At 40.1% G+C, this 18,760-nt stretch overlaps 1 protein-coding gene across 1 annotated transcript in view; it reads left to right on the top strand.

Annotated features, from left to right (window-relative positions):
* The window catches only part of LOC103264101 (2'-5'-oligoadenylate synthase 2-like), a 31,879-nt gene that overhangs the window by 2,862 nt on the left and 10,257 nt on the right, over positions 1–18,760 (top strand). Inside the window, exons 2-3 of the mRNA XM_008061745.1 lie at positions 11,750–12,020; positions 16,905–17,083. Of these exons, the coding sequence (XP_008059936.1) occupies positions 11,750–12,020; positions 16,905–17,083 (450 nt within the window). The remainder of the gene's footprint in view (positions 1–11,749; positions 12,021–16,904; positions 17,084–18,760) is intronic.

Raw genomic sequence — 18,760 nt, 5'->3', positions numbered from 1 at the left:
AGGTACCCTTTGATCTACTGATTTCCTTTCCTTTGGATAAATACCCAGTAGTGGGATTTTTGGATCCATACTGTTTTCCATGATGGCTGTTCTAATTTGCATTCCCACCAACAATGTGTAAGAGTTCCTTTTTCTCCAAATCCTTGCCAACTTTTGTTATGTTTTGACTATTTGATAATAGCTATTCTAACTGGGGTGAGATGATCTCTCATTTCTGGCTTTGATTTGTTTTCCTGATGAATAGTGATATTGAGCATTCTTTCTCCAATCTCTTGGCCATTTGTATGTCTTCTTTTGTGAAATGTCTATTCAGATCCTTTGCCCACTTTTTAATAGGATTGTTTGTTGGTGGTTTTTCTTTTTTCTCTTTTCTGAATCATAGTCTCACTCTGTCACCCAGACTGGAGTACAGTGACACACTCACGGCCACCCCAGCATCGACCTGAGACCTCTGGAGATCCTTCTGTCTCAACCTTTCAAGTAGCCAGAACTACAGGCACACACTACCATGCCCGTCTAATTTTTTTTTTAATTGTAGAGACAAGGTCTTGCCAAGCTGTCAGGGCGGTCTTGAACCTGTGGGCTCAGGCAAACCACTTGCCTCAGCCTCCTAAAGTGCTGGGATTATAGGCTGAGCCATCGAGCCTGGCCTACTGGTGGTTTTGCAACTGTTGAATTGTTTGAGTTTCTTGTATATTTCTGGGTATTAATCCCTTGTTGAAAGACTAGTTTGCAAATATTTTTTCCCATTCTACAACTTGTCTCTTCACTCTTGATGTGCAGAAGCTTTTTAGTTTTTATAATCCCAATCATCTATTTTTTATTTTGTTGCCTGTACTTTTGACATCTTAGCCATAAAAATCTTTGCCTAGGCCAATGTCCTTCTTCTATTAGGTCTAATATGTAAGTCTTTAATACATTTTGAGTTCATTCTATATATGGTGAGAGGTAGAAGCTTAGTTTCATTCTTTTGCATATGAATATCCAGTATTCCCAAAACTATTGAAGAGGGTGTCCTTTCTGCAATGTGTTCTTGGTGTCTTTACCAAAAATCAGTAGGCTGTAAATATGTGTATTTATTTCTGGATTCTTGGATTCTCTATTCTGTTTCATTGATTATTGTATCTGTTTTTATACCAATCTCATGGTTTTTGGTTACTAAAACATTTATTGATTTACATATATTGAACCATCCTTGCATCCCTGGAATAAATCCCACTTAAGGACTTCTGGCAAGATGGCGACGAGGCAGCCTGGTCTATGAAACCCTCTGCAAAGGAGAATGCAGAGGGTCTCTGGCTCTCTCCCTGGGGGCTGTGGATTCCAATGTCTGGACAGCCACTGCAGCTGCAGACACAGCAGCTGCCAGCATCGCCACGGCCTCCATGACGGCCATAGCACATCGTGCCACCCGTGCCTGAGGCGAGCCACGACTTCAGTCCTTGAAGCCCCAGCAGGCAAGATCTGCTGGGATCGCTGCCACCTCTGTTGCCACCGTGACGTCCTGCCAGCCGTGGGTCTCCTCCAGGTGCCCTGAGGCAAGCTCCCATCTCAGCCTCTGCCCGACTCCTGTCTGGCTCCACCTGCTCTGGGGTGACCAGCTGAGGTAGCACCACCTGCTGGCGATTCAAGGTAACAACACCAAAACGGGGAAAAGCTTGAAAAACAGACACAGGCCAGATTTGAATGGCGAACTAACGGTGATCTGAACTGTCCTTCACAGCAGGCCAGGGGCAACTGATCCTAACTGTGAACTAATTTACCAGCTAGAGAAGACAGCTAGAAATCAGAGTTAAAAGGACATTGGACTTAAACTAAAAGTCTCAGAGTGTGCTCGATTGGTTCTGTTAGTTTAATGACTTGATTCTATTCCTACTGTTTTGTTCCTTTTTTTTTCTTTTCCTCTTCCTTTTCTTCTGTTTTCTCCTCTCTGTAAACCATATCTTTGTATAAAGGAACAGCACACCAATAAGGTGGTTGGTTAGCTTGTATGTTAGCATCATTGTGTGTTTTGTTTTTTTTTTGTATGGGAGTTGGTTAGTCTGTTGCTGAGGTCCATTGTTTTTATCTGTTTCAGTTTAGGTCTCTCTCTCCATTTGTTGGTACACTCGTCTGTTTTCCCCCCCTTACTCCTCTCTCTCTCCAGCCCCTCATCCCCCTACTGTCTGCTCCATTCTCTTCCCTCTGCTAACCACATTTTATTTCAGGGAGTAAACCTACAGCCCCACTGCATGGACAGATTCCAAGGCAGTGGGAAGTGGGTTTCAGATTATCCATACACCTGTCGGCGAATACCAGGACCTGCAGATAGACTTTTAATCACAGCTCCCCCCCAAGTAAATCTTAAAACTGCAAAAAGGACCACCCCCAACCCACAGTGCAACTTCAGAATTGAACAAAGTAAGAGGACATACATAAAGAATAGGAGATTGAACAAACAGAAGTAAAAAAAATCCCTCTAGCCCTGAATAAAAGAATTAAAGAAGATGGTGATGTGGAGGGAAAGAAAAAGTAGGGAGGGGGGAAAATGGTACAAATGAAGAAAAACCAAAAGAAGAATATAGGTCTCACACAGACCCCTAGGACATCAGACACTGAGAAAACAGATTCCAGAACACAAACAATGAAGAGCCCCCAGAATGACTGGTCACATGCAACAAACCCAGACATCAAGACATTAATAGAGAGAATTTTAAAAATTGAGGAGAGACAAGAGGAAGGAGCAGATGTCAGAAATAACAGCAGTAAAGAATACTGTGATGGAAATAAATAACAAACTAATAAATATGGAAAGCAGAATTAGCAAAGCAGAAGAAAGAATCTCAGAGCTCAAAGACCAAAACACAGAGCTAACCCAAACTGTCAAAAGCATAGAAAAAACACTCGAAAAGACAGAACAAAACCTGCAAGAGATGAATGATCACTTCAAGAGACCAAACCTAAGAGTAATTGACCTTCCTGAGGCAGAGAGAGAACCAGAGGCCACCCTGGAACAAACACTTCATGAAATCATTCAAGAAAACTTCCCTCATCTCATCAAGGATGAAAAAATTCAAACACAAGAGATTCAGAGAACCTCTGCAAGACAACAAATGAGAAGACCAACTCCCAGACATATAATAATTCGCCTAAACAAAGTAGGCATAAAGAAAAAATCCTAAAGGCTGCAAGAGAAAAAGGTCAGACTATATACCAGGGAAGACTAATTAGAATAGCAGCAAATTTATCTACAGAAACCCTCCAGGCTGGGAGAGCTTTGAGCCCTATCTTCAAAGTTCTAAAAGATAAACAATTTCAACCAAGAATAACCTACCCAGCCAAGCTAAGCTTCATCAGTGAGGGAGAATTGAAATCTTTCCCAGATATCCAATCCCTAAGAATGTACACTGCCACAAGACCACCTCTACAAGAAACACTTAAGAAAGTATTGAACACAGAAGAAAAGGAAAAAAGAACAACGACGTTCTTCACAAGAGTACAGGCAAAAGATTAAGAACACATGATCCAACTCTAAAACCAAAAGAAAGACAACACACAAACAGGAAGAACAACTCTGTAAGAACATTATAATAGGGATCAACTCTCACATTTCAATAACTAGTTTGAATGCACCACTGAAAAGACATAGAACGGCAAAATCTATTGCCTCCAGGCAACAATCTATTGCCTCCAAGAGACTCACCTCACTAGAAAGGACACTCACAGACTCAAAGTAAGAGGATGGGAAACAAATTTTCAGGCGAATGAAACACAAAAGAAAGGCAGAGTCACGATATTAATCTCAGACAAAATACCCTTTAAGCTATCAAAAATTTAAAAAGATACAGAAGGCCACTACATAATGATAAAAGTTTCAATCTATCAACAAGAAATATCCATCCTAAACGTATATGCACCAAACATAGGAGCACCAACTTTCATAAAGCAGCTCCTAGGTAAACTAAAAAAAAGATATTGACTCCAATACAATCATAGCTAGGGACTTTAATACACCACTCACAACCCTAGACCGATCATCAGGACAAAAAATCAGCAACGAGATCTGAAACCTCAATGTGACTCTTGATCAAATGGACTTCATTGATACCTACACAAGCTTCCATCCAAAGACCACAGAATAAACATTCTACTCATCATCACATGGAATGTACTCTAAGATTGACCACATACTTGGCCATAAATCAAGCATAAGCAAATTTAAAAGGACTGATATTTTACCATGCACCTTCTCAGACCACAGTGGAATAAAAATAAACATTAACACCAACAAGGTCCCCCCAAAACCCACAAAGACATGGACACTAAACAGCATGATGCTAAACAACTCCTGGGCCAACAATGAAATCAAAATAGAGATCAAAAGATACCTGGAAACAAATGAAAATGAAAAAACATCTCACCAAAATCTCTGGGACGCCATGAAAGCTGTAGTAAGAGGGGAATTTATATCCCTACAAACACACATGAAGAAAATGGAAGGAACACAAATTAACAACCTAACATGCCACCTAAGAAAGCTGGAAAAGCAAGATCACAAAAACCCTAATTTCAGCAGAAGAATCCAGATCACCAAAATAAAAGCCCAAATCCAGGACATAGAAGAAAAAAGATAACACAAAATATCAATGAAACAAAAAGCTGGTTCTTTGAAAAGATAAACAAAATCGATGGTCCCCTACCTAGACTGACTAAGAAAAAGAAAGAAAAAACCCAAATAAGCACAATCAGAAACACAAAAGATGAAGTCACATCTGACCCTGAAGAAATACAAAAGATAATTAGAGACTACTATGTACACTTGTATGGAAACAAACTGGAAAACCTCAAGGACATAGAGGACTTTCTTTCATCACACAACCTGCCTAGGTTGAAACAAGAAGAAATGGGGACCCTCAATAGACCAATAACAATCAAGGAATTTGACTGCCTAATAAGAAAACTACCTATAAATGAAAGCCCTGGACCAGATGGCTTTCCAGCAGAATTCTACAAGACATTTAAGGAGGAGCTGATTCCAATCCTACTGAGGTATTTCAGGTGATTGAGAAGGATGGAACTCTCCCCAAATCATTTTACGAAGCTAACATCACATTGATACCCAAGCCAGGTAAAGATCCAACAAAGAAAGAGAACTACAGGCCAATATCTTTGATGAACATAAATGCTAAAATTCTCAACAAGATCCTATAAAACCGGATTCAACAACACATCTCAAAAATCATCCCTCATGACCAAGTAGGCTTCATCGCTGGGATGCAAGGCTGGTTCAACATTCGTAAAACCATAAATGTAATTAAATACATCAACAGATGTCAAAACAAAAACCACATGATTATATCATTAGATGCAGAAAAAGCTTTTGATAAAATCCAGCACCCCTTCTTGATAAAAACCCTAGAACATCTAGGCATATGGGGAGCATACCTCAAAATAGTAAAAGCCATCTATGAGAAACCCACAGCCAGCATACTCCTAAATGGACAAAAATTGGAACCATTTCCCCTGAAAACTGGAACAAGACAAGGATGCCCGCTCTCACCCCTCCTGTTCAATATAGTATTGGAAGTCCTGGCTAGAGCAATCAGAGAAGAGAAGGCAATCAGGGGTATTCAAATAGGAAAAGAGGAAGTCAAGCTATCTCTCTTTGCAGATGACATGATCGTGTACCTTGAATACCCAAGAGAATCTGTCAAAAACCTCCTTACATGGATAAAGGACTTTGACAAAGTCTCAGGATATAAAATAAACGTGCAAAAGACAATCGCATTTCTTTACACCAATAATAAACAAACAGAAATCCAAATAAAAAGCACAATTCCATTCACACTAGCCACAAAAAAAAAATGAAATACCTTGGCATCTTCCTAACCAGAAATGTGAAAGACCTTTACAATGAAAACTACAAAACACTGCTCAAAGAAATCAAAGATGACACAAACAAGTGGAAAAATGTCCCATGCTCATGGATTGGAAGAATCAACATTGTGAAGATGTCCATCTTACCTAAGGCAGTCTACAGATTTAATGCAATACCCATCAAATTACCAGCAACATTTTTCTCAGACCTAGAAAAAACAACACAGGAATTCATATGGAGAAACACAAATGACCAAGAATAACCAGAACAATCCTCAGCAAAAAAACAAAGCAGGTGGTATCACATTACCAGACTTCACACTTTACTATAAAGCTACAATCATCAAAACAGCTTGGTATTGGTACAGGGACAGGCATATAGACCAATAGAATAGAATTGAGATTCCAGAAGCAGAACCTCAATTTCTCAACCAGCTTGTCTTTGACAAGGCCTCCACCACCTACCACTGGGGAGAGGAGAACCTATTCAGTAAATGGTGCTGGGAAAACTGACTGACCACATACAGAAGATTGAAACAGGACCCCTATCTATCCCCATACACAAAAATTAACTCCAAATGGATTAGAGACCTAAATGTAAAACCTCAAATCATAAGAACCTTAGAAAATGAAGGACATGCCCTCATGGAAATTGGAACTGGCATCCAATTCCTGAACAAAACTCGAAACCCACAGGCCATAAGAGATAAGATAGACAAGTGGGACCTCATTAAACTGACAAGTTTCTGCAAAGCCAAAGAAACCATCAAGAGAGGAGGGAGACAGCCTACAGACTGGGAAAAAGTATTTGCCAACTCCAGGTCTGACAAAGGCTTAACATCTTGGATCTACAAAGATCTCAAATGTGCGGAAAAGAAAAAAACAAACAACCCCATTATAAAATGGGCAAAAGATATTAACAGACACTTCTCAAAGGAAGACATCTGAGCAGCCAACAGACACATGAAAAAATGTTCAACCTCACTAATCATCAGGGAGATGCAAATCAAAACCACACTGAGATACCACCTAACTCCAGTCAGAATGGCAATTATCAATAACAAAAAATAACAGTTGCTGGAGAGTGTGTGGTGAAAAGGGAACACTTCTACACTGTTGGTGGGAGTGCAAACTAGTGCAACCTCTGTGAAAAACAGTATGGCGATTTGTAAAAGCTCTAAATATTATCCTCCCGTATGACCCCGCAATCCCCCTACTGGCAATATACCCTGAAGAACTCAAATCACTTTATAAAAAAGATACCTGCACACGTATATTTATCACAGCATTGTTCACGATAGCAAGAACCTGGAAGCAACCATGCTGTCCATCAAAAGAGGACTAGATTAAAAAAATGTGGTACATATACATGATGGAATACTACGCAGCCATAAAAAAGAACAATATCGTGAATTTTGCAGCAACCTGGATGGAACTAGAGTCTATAATACTGAGTGATCTCTCACAGAAACAAAGATCTGAGCATCACATGTTCTCACTCCTATAGTGGACCTTGAACATCCATTGTAATACTATAAGAAAATGACTGACAGTGGTGGGAAACTATGGGGGGGGAGGGAAATGGGATTAATGGTAGTAAATATCTAGGGATGGGGAGACACCTCTTATCAACAAGGGTGCCTGAACAAAGCATATTTGTATACCTAACCCTTAACTGTACCCCACAATATCATAATAAAAAATATTGATAAAAAAATAAATCCCACTTAATCATGTGGTATCATCAACTTTTTTATGTGTTGTTAGATTTAGTATGCTAGTATTTTGTTGGAGATTTTTGCATTTATGTTTATCAGGCATACTGGCTTGTAGTTTACTTTTTTGTTGTTTCCTTGCCTGTTTTTGGTGTCATGGTAATGCTGGCCTAATAAAATGAGTTAGGATGAGTTAGGCTCATCATTTTTTTGGTAATAGTTTGAGAAGAGTTAGTGCTGTTTCTTCTGTATAAGTTTGGTGAAATTCATCAGGAAAGCCATCTAGTCCAGGGATTTTCTTTGGTGGGGTACTTTTTATTACTGATTCACTCTTGCTACTCATTATTGGTTTGTTCAGGTTTCCTATTTCTTCCTAGTTCAATCTTAGTAGGTATTATATGTCAGGAATTTATCATTTACTCTAGATTTTCCAATTTGTTAGCATATAGTTGTTCATAATAGTCTCTAATGATCTTTTGTATTTCTGTGGTGTCAGTTGTAATGTCTCCTTTTTCACTCCTGATTTTATTTATTTGGGTTTTCTCTTTTTTTCTTCGTTAATCTACCTAGCAGTTTATTGGTTTTATTTTTTTCAAAACACTAAATTTTCATTTCAGTGATTCTTTGTATTTTTTAGTCGCAATTTTTTTTTTAAATAATTCTGCTTCTTATAATTGATCTCTTTCCACTAATTTTGGGTTTGGTTTGTTCTTGCTTTCTAGTTCCTTGAGGGACATCAATAGGTTGTTCATTTAAAATCTTTCTACTTTTTGATGTAGGCATTTACTACTTCTAATTTGCTGTATCCCTCTGGTTTTGGTGTGTTGTGTTTTTATTTTCATTTGTTTTGGAAACTTTTTATTTCCTTCTAACTCTCTTCGTTGAATGAGTGGTTGTTCAGGAACATGTTTTTAAATATCCATGTGTTTTTACAGTTTTCAATGTTTCTAATTTTATTCCATTGAGTTCTGAAAAGATACTTTATAAGATTTTGACTTTTAAAAATTTATTGAGATATGTTTTGTGGCCTAACAGGTCTATCTTAGAAAACAGTCTATGTGCTGATGAGAAGAATGTGTATTCCACAGCTATTGAAAGAAATATTCTGTAAATGTTTGTTAGGTCCATTTGGACTATGGATTCAGTGGAGAAATTTTAAAATTTCTTAAATGAAAATGAAACACAACATACCAAAACTTAAGGTATACAGCAAAACTTAAAGTAATAAATGTCTGCATCAAAAAAGTAGAAATATTTTAAACAACCTAATAATGTACCACAAAGTTCAATGTTTATTGATTTTCTATATAGATGGTCTGTAAGTAGGGTATCTAAATTCCCAACTATTATTGCATTGGGGGTCTTTCTCTCTCTTTAGCTCTAATAATATTTGCTTTATATATCCTAGTGCTCTGATATTAGGGGGAGATATATATATATATAGTTGTTATATCCTGTTGCTGAATTGATCCCTTTATCATTATAAAAATGATCTTCTTTGTGTCTTTTTATGTTTTTGGCTTAAAGACTATATTTTGTCTGATATGAGCATAGCACCTCCTGCACACCTTTTTGGTTTCTATTTGCATGGGATTGTTTTTTCCCATCATTTCACTTTCAGTCTATGTGTGTGTTTACAGGCAAAGTGAATTTCTTGTAGTCAGCATAGTCAGATCTTAGTTTTAATCCATTCAGCTAGTCTATACCTTTTAACTGGAGAATTTAATCCATTATTTAATTCAAGGTTGCTGTTGATAGGTGAGGATTTCTGTCATTATGTTTGTTTTCTGACTGTTTTGAATAGCTTTGTTCCTTTCTTCCTCTTTTACTGTTTGTAATTTGAAGGAGTTTTTGGTTTTGTTTTGTTATGTTTAGTGATTATGCTTAACTCCTTTCTCTTTCTGTGTATCTGCTCTACCAGTGAGCTTTATTAATGATAGATATCATCCTTTTGCTTCCAGATGGAATACTCTATTAAACCTTTCTTATAGGGCCAGTTTAGTGGTGATAAATTCCTTCAGTTTTTCTTGTCTCAGAAAGATTTTATTTCTTCTTCATTTTTGAAGGATAGCTCTACTAGATATAGGAGTAGTCTTGCCTGAAAGAGCACTATTTTTGTTTTTTTGATTTTTTTTTTTTCTTTCAGTTCTTTGAATATTTCTCTCTTGGCCTGCAAGGTCTCTGCTGAGAAATACACTGTTAATCTAATGAAGATTTCCTTATATGTGACTTAATGCTTTTCTCTTGCCATTTTCAGAATTCTCTGTCTTTGACTTTTGATAGTTTGACCATAATGTGCCTTGGAGAAGAACTGTGAGGGCTTAATCTATTTGAGAATCTTTGAGCATTTTGTATCTGGATGTCTATATCTCTTGCAAGACTTGGAAAATTTTCATCTATTATTTTATCACATACAGTTTCTATGTCTTTGCCAATCTCTTCTCTTTTGAAACTCCCAAAATTTAAATATGTGATTGCTTTATTAAGGCCTATATGTTGTATAGGCTTCATAGGATTTCTTCATTTATTTTTCTTTTTTTTTTTATCTGACTGGGTTATTTCAAAATATTTGTTTTCAAGTCTAGAAATGCCTTCTTCTGCTTAATCTAGTCTATTGCTAAAGGTCTTGGTTTTATTTTTTTTATTCATTGGATTCTTTGGTTTTAGGATTTCTGCTCTGCTTTGTTTTTATAATATCTATCTTTGTTGAATTTCTCATCAGATCATGAATTGTTTTCTGATTTCTTTGTATTATTTATTTGTGTTCTCTTGTATCTCACTAAGTTTCTTTAACATCATTTTGAATTTTTCTCAGGCATTTCATAGATTTCCTTTCTTTTGGATCTGTTACTAGAGAATTGTTGTGTTTTTTTGGAAGTGTCATATTTGCTTCCTGAGGCAGGAAAATCACTTGAGGTCATGAATTTGAGACCAGCCTGGGCAACACAGTGAGACTTTATCTCTAAAAGAAATGTGTAAAAAATTAACCAGGCGTGGTGGCATACACTTGCAGTCCTAGCTACTCATGAGGCTGAGGCAGGAAGATCACTTGCACACAGGAGTTTATAGTTACAGTAAGCTATGATTGCACCACTGCACACCAACCTGAGTGACAGAGTGACTTTTCTCTTAATAAACAAAATACTTTTTGGAGACTTTTTCTTGTGGATGTACTGATTGTATTGGCTGTATAGGTGCTTTGGCTTTGATTATGGGTAGGCACAGTAGTATAGTCTCTGTATGATGTTTTCACTGTGTCAACATGAGTGGTATCTGTGAATTCCTCAGTGACTTAGGCTATGATTGTTAGTGGAGACTATGGTGAGGCTTTGCTGGGGACAAGGACAACAGGCAGGCTGGTTCTTGCGCACCAGTGTAACAGCAGTGTGCTCGCCATGCTTGTCCTCAGGCCCCCCGGTGGTATACAGGACACTAGTGCCAGCAGGAAGGCAGGCCAGGTCTAAGACCTCAAGGTGGCATGCACCAGTACAGGAAGCAGTAGGCTAGTGTGTATGGCATTGGTGGTAGCAGTGACATTGGCAGTGGCATTGGTAAGCCAACCCTCAGGCCTTCAGTGTGCACAGGCATCACAAATGATATGATGGACAGGCCAGTTCACAAGCCCTCAGGAGGTATGTGCAGGTGTCAGCACAGGTGGGGTAGGCTTATCCATGGACGGCACATGCATGTGCTGGTGGCTGAAGGCAGAAGGGACCCATCTCAGGTCCCCAGACAGCACATGTGGGTGCTGGTGGCAGGTAGGGTGAGTCTTTCCTCAGACACCCCGATGGTGCATACATGTGCTGGCAACAGGTAAGGCAGGTTGATCTCCCGGACCCCAGATGACATATGCAGGCACTGGCAGCAATGGCAGGCAAGGTAATTCTATCTTAAGGCCCTGGACAGTGTGCTCAGACACCAGCAGTAGCAAGTGGTATCAATCCCATTCTATTGTCAATGGCCATTTGAGTTGTCTCCGCTTTGGGTTAGCATTAAACCGCTTTGGGATGCACTGTGGGCATCCCAGTCAGGTGTGTGGGTAGACAGATGGATGTCTTCCACCCAATTTTTAGACCATGGTGACCTTTTTGGCTTTCCCTTGAGTTGAAAAATACCTCTGCCTGTGACCCCCCCCCAGGGAGTCTAGAGTCTCACAGCTAATCCTCTGTCTCCGGCAGGGTGGCTCCTATGGCCGGGAAACAGTCTTGAGAGGCATCTCTGGTGGTACCCTCGTCCTCTTCCTCAGTGACTTCAAACATTTCCGGGATCAGAAGGAAAGCCAACATAAATACCTCAACAAGATTGGTGAAAAGCTGGAGTCCCATCTAAACACAATGAAGCTGCAAGACAAGATGTGGATCCAGGAGACCCAAGGTGTGCTTGCTATCCGGTTGTTCACAAAACATCAGAGAATCTCCTTCCAGATGCTGACCGCCTTCAAAGCTCTAGGTAAGCACCTCTGAGCGGGTGAAGAAAAGCCAAAGGAGGGGGTAGCAGATAGCTATGTGGTTCCTCTTGGCTGTGGGTGGGATTGATAACACTGGCACTTTCCAAAATGAGAGACCATGGGCCCTCAGGGAAGAAGAATTCCCCTATCCTGGGCTCACTCTCACCTCTGGAACTTCTCCCCCACATCCTGATAGACTTTGGAGAAAATGTCTTAGATTTGAGAATCTAAAGCAGGGCTTTTCAAACTAATGTGCACATAAGTCACTTGGAACCTTGTGAAAATGCAGGAGGTCTGAGTCAGAGCCCAGGATTCTTTATCACCTTTGTTGTTATTTTTGTAGAGACCAGAGATCTTACTTTGTTGCCCAGGTTTGTCTTAAAGTTCCTGTCCACAAACAATCCTCTTGCATCAGCCTCTCAAAATGCTGGGATTACAAATGTGAGCCATCACGCCTGGCTCAATTTTGCATTTTTATTTTTTGTAGAACTGGGGGTCTTGCTATGTTACCCAGGCTAGTGTTGAACTCTTAGGCTCAAGCAGTCCTTCCACCTCAGCCTCCCAAAGTGCTGGGATTATAAGCATGAGCTACTCTGTATGGGCAGTATTCCGTATTTCTAACCAGCTCCATGATGATGATGATGGTCCACCGACCACACCTGAGGGTTTCAATTAGAGTCAATGTTGGTTAGAGGAAGAGGATGAGGCAAACATTTGGGGAAAGTTCAGCTAGAACAAGCTTTTGAAGCCTGTTTCATACCAGCTCCCATCAAGGCAACAACCTTTCACAGATGACTGTCTACTGGAGCTGAGGGGTTCCTCAAAACAAGCTCCTATTTCTCCAAGACCTGCCCTCTTCCCACGTCTTCTGTCTGTCACCTAAGCCAATGTTTTATCTCTGACTCCCCATCACCTCATCCATGCCCGTTCTGCCTCACTTGCTCTTAAATCTGCTTCATTTCTCTCCCCAGTGTCACTTCCCCAGTCAAGGCCTCCATCAGGGATATGGCAATGGCCTCCTAACTATCTCCCTGCTGTCTTTCTCACTCTCACTGCAACTGGATGCTCTTTTTTCAAGCACAAGTATGATTTTCTTGCATACCTTGTGTTAAACCATCTCATGGCTTTTCACTACATTTACTTACCACTTTAGCCGAACCACTCACTACCATCTAACTCTCTATGCACCAGCCACTCTGACCTTCACAGACCTCCTCAAACCCACCATGCTTTTTCAATCTGAGACTTTGGCCCATACTGTTCTTTCCCCCAATCTATCATTGTTAGATAACTCCAACTCATCATTTATGTCCTCTGGTTCCTCATATCTGGGTTAAAGCTACCTCCTACATGATCCAGTAGAAATCTGTGCTTTCTGGATCAGGAGATTTGTGGAAATAATTTGTTAAACTTTCTCCTCTTCTAAACTGAAAGGTCCATGAAGACAGGTACCATGTGTATCTTGTTCTTTTCCAGTCCCTAGTTCAATGTTCATTATCAATAATAGTTGTAGGATGGATGAATGAATCACGATGGTTAAATGAATGGATGAAAGTGGATGGTTTCATGGTTCCTTAAATGTATCGGTGCAAGGAGGATGGGTAGATGGATGGATAGCTCAGATACACACATCATTACACTTAAAGAATTCCAGAGCTGAAATTCAACCTCCCGCCAAACAAATGAGGAAACAGAGATGTTGGGAGCCGGCCACGGAGGCCCACTGAGTGTCAGGGATCAGGAAGGGCCACTGACCCCAAGACCACTAGAATGTGTTCGGGAGCTAATGACCCCATTTCCTCCCCCTTTCTACTCAGCACTAACCAGATTAAGCTCCTGTGAGCTCAAAACATAGAAACTCTGAGATCAGGATGAACACAAGCTAACTTTAGAAGCTCATTGCTCCCATTCTTTCACAAACTGCAGTTTTGGCTTTCATACAACTTATAATTCAAACTCGTGCCACATCGAAGAGCCTTAGTATTGGTCACAGGCTTCTGGGTCATGATCTTAGGATTTATTGAAGGTGTAAATTGTAGAATACAGTTTTAGAAGACAGCCATTTTGTTGAAAGAATGCACCTGGGTTACTTGCAGGTAGTCCACTGTGAACTTTGGACTGGGCCACATTCCAAACATTCTGGATGGACCACTTTCATTTGTAAAGTAAATACTTAAGCTTCTATAGAATTGTTTAACTTGCCATAAATCAATCAGCTTAGGATGAAAAAGGTTTATAGAATATGTCAGTCACAGATTAGGTTATCCTTTGTTATAGGATTTTAAGATTATTGTATGAAAAGGGTTTAAAGGCAATCATTGATTAAGTTTTCACGGATTAAGGTTTCTGGTGGGTGGGGGATGCCCCTCCCACATCTGACTTTGTCTATAAAAGACCCCTTGTAATTCCCAATAATAACACACATCGCTTCTTCACTAGACTGGAGTCCAGTCTCTTTCTCTCTCTCTCTCTCTCTCTCTCTCTCACTCTTTCTTTCTCTCTTCTTCCCCTCAATCACAACGCCGTCTCCACCTTTGGGATGCCCTGAACCCAGCTGGAGCTGGTCTCCAGCACAGAAAGAAAGAATTCCACCCAGTCAGTCACTTACAGAACTAGAACAAAAGTTCAAGTCTTCTAAGTCCAGGCTGGGGTACCTTCCATTGCCTATAGTTTTAAGGAATTTATGGGTTACAAGAGCAATTAGCCCAACCATTGTCTGACAAGATGGAGACATACACACACCCTAATGACTGTCATTCACAGAAAGGAGCCCTGGTTCTGAGAAAAATGTACTAGTTTGAGAAGTCAGCAACCCTGAGTCTTATCCTGGCCCCACTACTTACCTATGCTTGCCAACTGTGCAGTCAGACTGGAGACTAACTTTCAATGCCATTGGGACTATCAAGGTTGTGAGTGTGGGCCTGCCTCATACAAGGACTAGGGTCTAGGTGGAGAGACACATATGGCTCAGAATTTGTATAGGACATACTGTGTACTCTTGTTCAAAATGCTGTGATTGGAGATGAGGTCAGAACAACCTCCACTGGATTCAACCTGTCATGCAAGGATGGTGTAAGAATGAGAAATATACTCTTCCTCATATGTGGTAACCAGAAGCTACCACTGGATGGTGGTAGAGCTGCACATTGCAAACTAAGATCCCTTTTCTACAAGGAAAACTTAGGACTGCTTTCTGAGAAAAGTAACCTATGGGTAGGGGTGGGAATATTCATTGATTGTCTGTGTTTTTGTTTTTTTCTTTTTTTTTAATTAAACATTATCTTAACTAATCTAGCCTACTTGTTACACGAGGAACAGGCAGTTTCTCTTTAACTCTGCATTTCTTTCCACTGCTGGATGCTACTAACACTCCTTACAGGGCCTTTGCCACAAAGCGGGAAGTAACTGATTACCTGATTTCCTGGTGTCTCCATTTCCTCATCTGTAAATTAGCAGTTGTGATTGTGTTGGCCACCTAAGAGTTTTTTTGAGGCTCTTATGTTTCACTTTACATAAAAGGCTTAAACAATGCCTTGCATAAAATAAGTACTCAATAAATGTTAGCTATATTATCATCATGACAGAGGAGGATTCAATGCATGCCTAGAATCATGCATAGGGGGTCAGTAAATATCTGTTGGGGAGATGTATGAAAGGAACAAGCTGGCTACTTTCTCCTGGTTTCTTTTATCTAAATGTGTTTATAAACAGTGAAGTTCAGCTAGCAAGCAAGGGAACCCCTTGATATAACTGGCCTCAATCCCCAGTCCTCCAGGGTCCTGCTCCCTCTTTGTCTGCCTTCTCAAAGTCCCTGTACCCTGATGCTCTGAAACAGAATACTCACTGGATGGACTCAGTAGCAAAATAGATTGTATGTGATATGTCAACTTTGTTTCCTTCCAGGTGTATGCCAACTGTGCCAATGCCACAAATTGTTTGAAAAATCTGTTGTCAGGTGGGGTATGGCTTAAAACTCATGGGCTCCTTTTTGCAACAATGAAATGAATTTCAGAGTGGCCAGCAAAGTTTTTTAAATGGGCTTATTAGCAAAAGTACAAAAGGGAAAGAAAGAGGGTTATGCCAGAAAGAAAACTGGCATGAGCAAGTCCCTCAAAAAAGACAACTCAAGCTTTTGCTTTTGACTAAAAGGTAGAGTATTTTCATAGTAATTGATGTGCTAAAGAGGGTAGAGGAGAACAGGAGTCATAGAACAATTGTTATCTCTCTGCCTCTGATAGATGAGGGGGCTAAGCTTTTCCAGAACATGAATTTGGTATTCCATAGACTGACTTGCGAGACTTGTAACTAAGAGCTAAAAGATGGCCTGGTTTATATTTCTATAGCTTTTGATTCCTGCCAGGAACCACCTTGATGGGGTTATCCTTTGGTGAGCACAAGGGTTGGGGTTGACTGGGAGTCCACATTGAATCCACATTTCAGCCCTCAGGGCATTTCAGCCTGCAGATGAAGATGTGTGGATGCTTCCTTACTAAAAACTGAAAACTGCCTGTAGGCTATTTATCTATCTATGTGTAACCTACACTAACTACCCTGCTTCAAACCCACTGTTTTCTTAATAGTTTGGAGTATCACTTTTCTCACCCCTCCCTTTGATTTTTCTGACCTTGTCTTGGGTAAACATCAGACCTTTATCATGATGGCCATTTTAGACCAATTTTATTATCTGGTTGACCAAACCAACCTGCCATTACATTTTATATAAATAAGCACCAGTCCTCTAACAGGTGAAACAATGGCCATGTGTTCTCAGTCAAAAGCTGAGCTTCGTTGTTGAGCAACACTGAGTCTCTGAGAACAGGTTATGAAATTCTCTGGGAATTTCCAGTTACATAAATCCCCAAATTCCTGTTACTCTTTCACATCAGGCCCTGGTGAGAATCCCAGCCCCCAGGTCTACCGAGATCTCAAAAGGTCCTTGATTAAGACAAAAGCCAGCCCCGGTGAGTTTGCCGTCTGCTTCACTGAACTCCAGCAGAAGTTCTTTAGTAGCCTCCCCAGAAAACTGAAGGATTTGATCCTCTTGGTAAAGCACTGGTATCAACAGGTAATGTTCCAATTGTGCGTATATATCGTTGTCATTCAACTTCTCTTAGTTGTGATAACTGACTTTCAGTAAAGTGTAGCAATCTGAGGTGTGCAGCTCAATGCATTGTTTATATCTTTATCAGCAACACCCATATCAAGACAGAGAATGTTTCCTGCACCCCAGAAGGTTTCCCAAGCCCCTTGCCCCAAAGTAGTCCCCCAGAACATACCCCTATTCTAACAACTGTTACTGCAGATTAGTTTTGCTTATTTTTAAGCGATGTAAATGGGCTCAAATAGTGTCTGCCTTCTCTTGTCTATATTACGAGGCGGGACCTCCCCCCTCAAAACAGAATTTACTTATAAAAAAGTGTGTATTTATTCTTACGTGTTTAAACTTCAGTCACCTTCAAAGTACTCTGATGTAATACACCTATTGAGATGCTTCTTCCACTGCTCAAAGCAGTTTTTGAATTTGTCAATGCGATGCTTTTTAGTGCTTCTACGTGTTTTGTTTCATCTCTTCCATATCAAAAATGTTTCCCTTTGAGAACTTTTTTCATCTGGAGACACACAAAAAAGAAGCTCTTTATCTGGGCGCGGTGGCACACGCCTGTAGTTTCAGCTACTTGGATGGCAGAGGTGGAAGGATCATCTGAGTCCAGACTGCACTCCAGCCTGGGTGACAGAGTGAGACTCTGACTCAAAAAAAAACGTAGCTCAGCATGAGATTGGATGAATAAGGCAGGTAGGGTTGCAGATCGTACCATTTTTGCTGAACACTTTCTTAGTGAAAGACGCCTATACTACAAGGGGCCTGCCCTCCCAAAAATAATTCAGTTTTTGTTGCAGGGGGTCTCTCCTTTATATGTCTGAGATATTTATTCATGTTGTTGCATGTGATTTTAGTTTTTCATTGTTTTGGAGTATTCCATTGTATTCACACACCACACATTATCCATTCTACTTTAGAGGGATTTTGGGATCATTTATGCAGTACATGAAGATAAGTGTCATGTATGTATACATGTACAAATATATAAAATATACATATGCGAGTTACTTGTTTTAACTATAGTAAATATTATCAAACCATTTTCCAAAATGTTCATACTAAATTACACTCCCATCAGCAAGGTGTGTGCTTTAGTGTGCTACTGAACCAAACTGAGATCCACTCACCAGGCTGAGCAAAGCCAAACATGGACATCGGAATTTGCAGTGAGAGAAAGTGAGGCACTTTTTGGAGGACTCCAAGCAAGGGGAATCGGGCAGCTCAAGCTTAAGAATTAATCTCTCAGTTGGTGCACAGATATGGGCATTTAAAGATGGGAGGAAGAGTCTCAGGTAAAGTCATACATCAGCACCTGGAGGCTACATTAGCTTGACCAAAAAGGTGGTACATCTCTAAGGGGTCACAGGCCATACATGGATTCAAATAATTTCTGATTTGCAGTTGGTTAAGGAGATGAAGCTGAGTCTAAAAATTTGGAGTCTGCAGAAGAGATTGTGAGCTCTGGCCATGGGCATGATCTCCTCCACGTCCCTTGGGGCAAAATTTAAAGCAAAGAATGGTGGTCAGAGTTCAGGCCTCTGCTTCCCCCTATCTGAGTTCTACGCACCAGCAGATCCATTTGGCAGGAGTCTGGATTTCTGGAAATAACTCAACATGTTAAGTTGCCATCTGTAGTTTCTA

This window comes from Carlito syrichta, unplaced genomic scaffold (genome assembly GCF_000164805.1).
Source record: "Carlito syrichta isolate Samal-C Ts95f unplaced genomic scaffold, Tarsius_syrichta-2.0.1 Scaffold305566, whole genome shotgun sequence".
Classification (NCBI taxonomy): Eukaryota; Metazoa; Chordata; class Mammalia; order Primates; family Tarsiidae; genus Carlito; species Carlito syrichta.
This window is presented reverse-complemented; position numbering and strand designations above follow the sequence as displayed.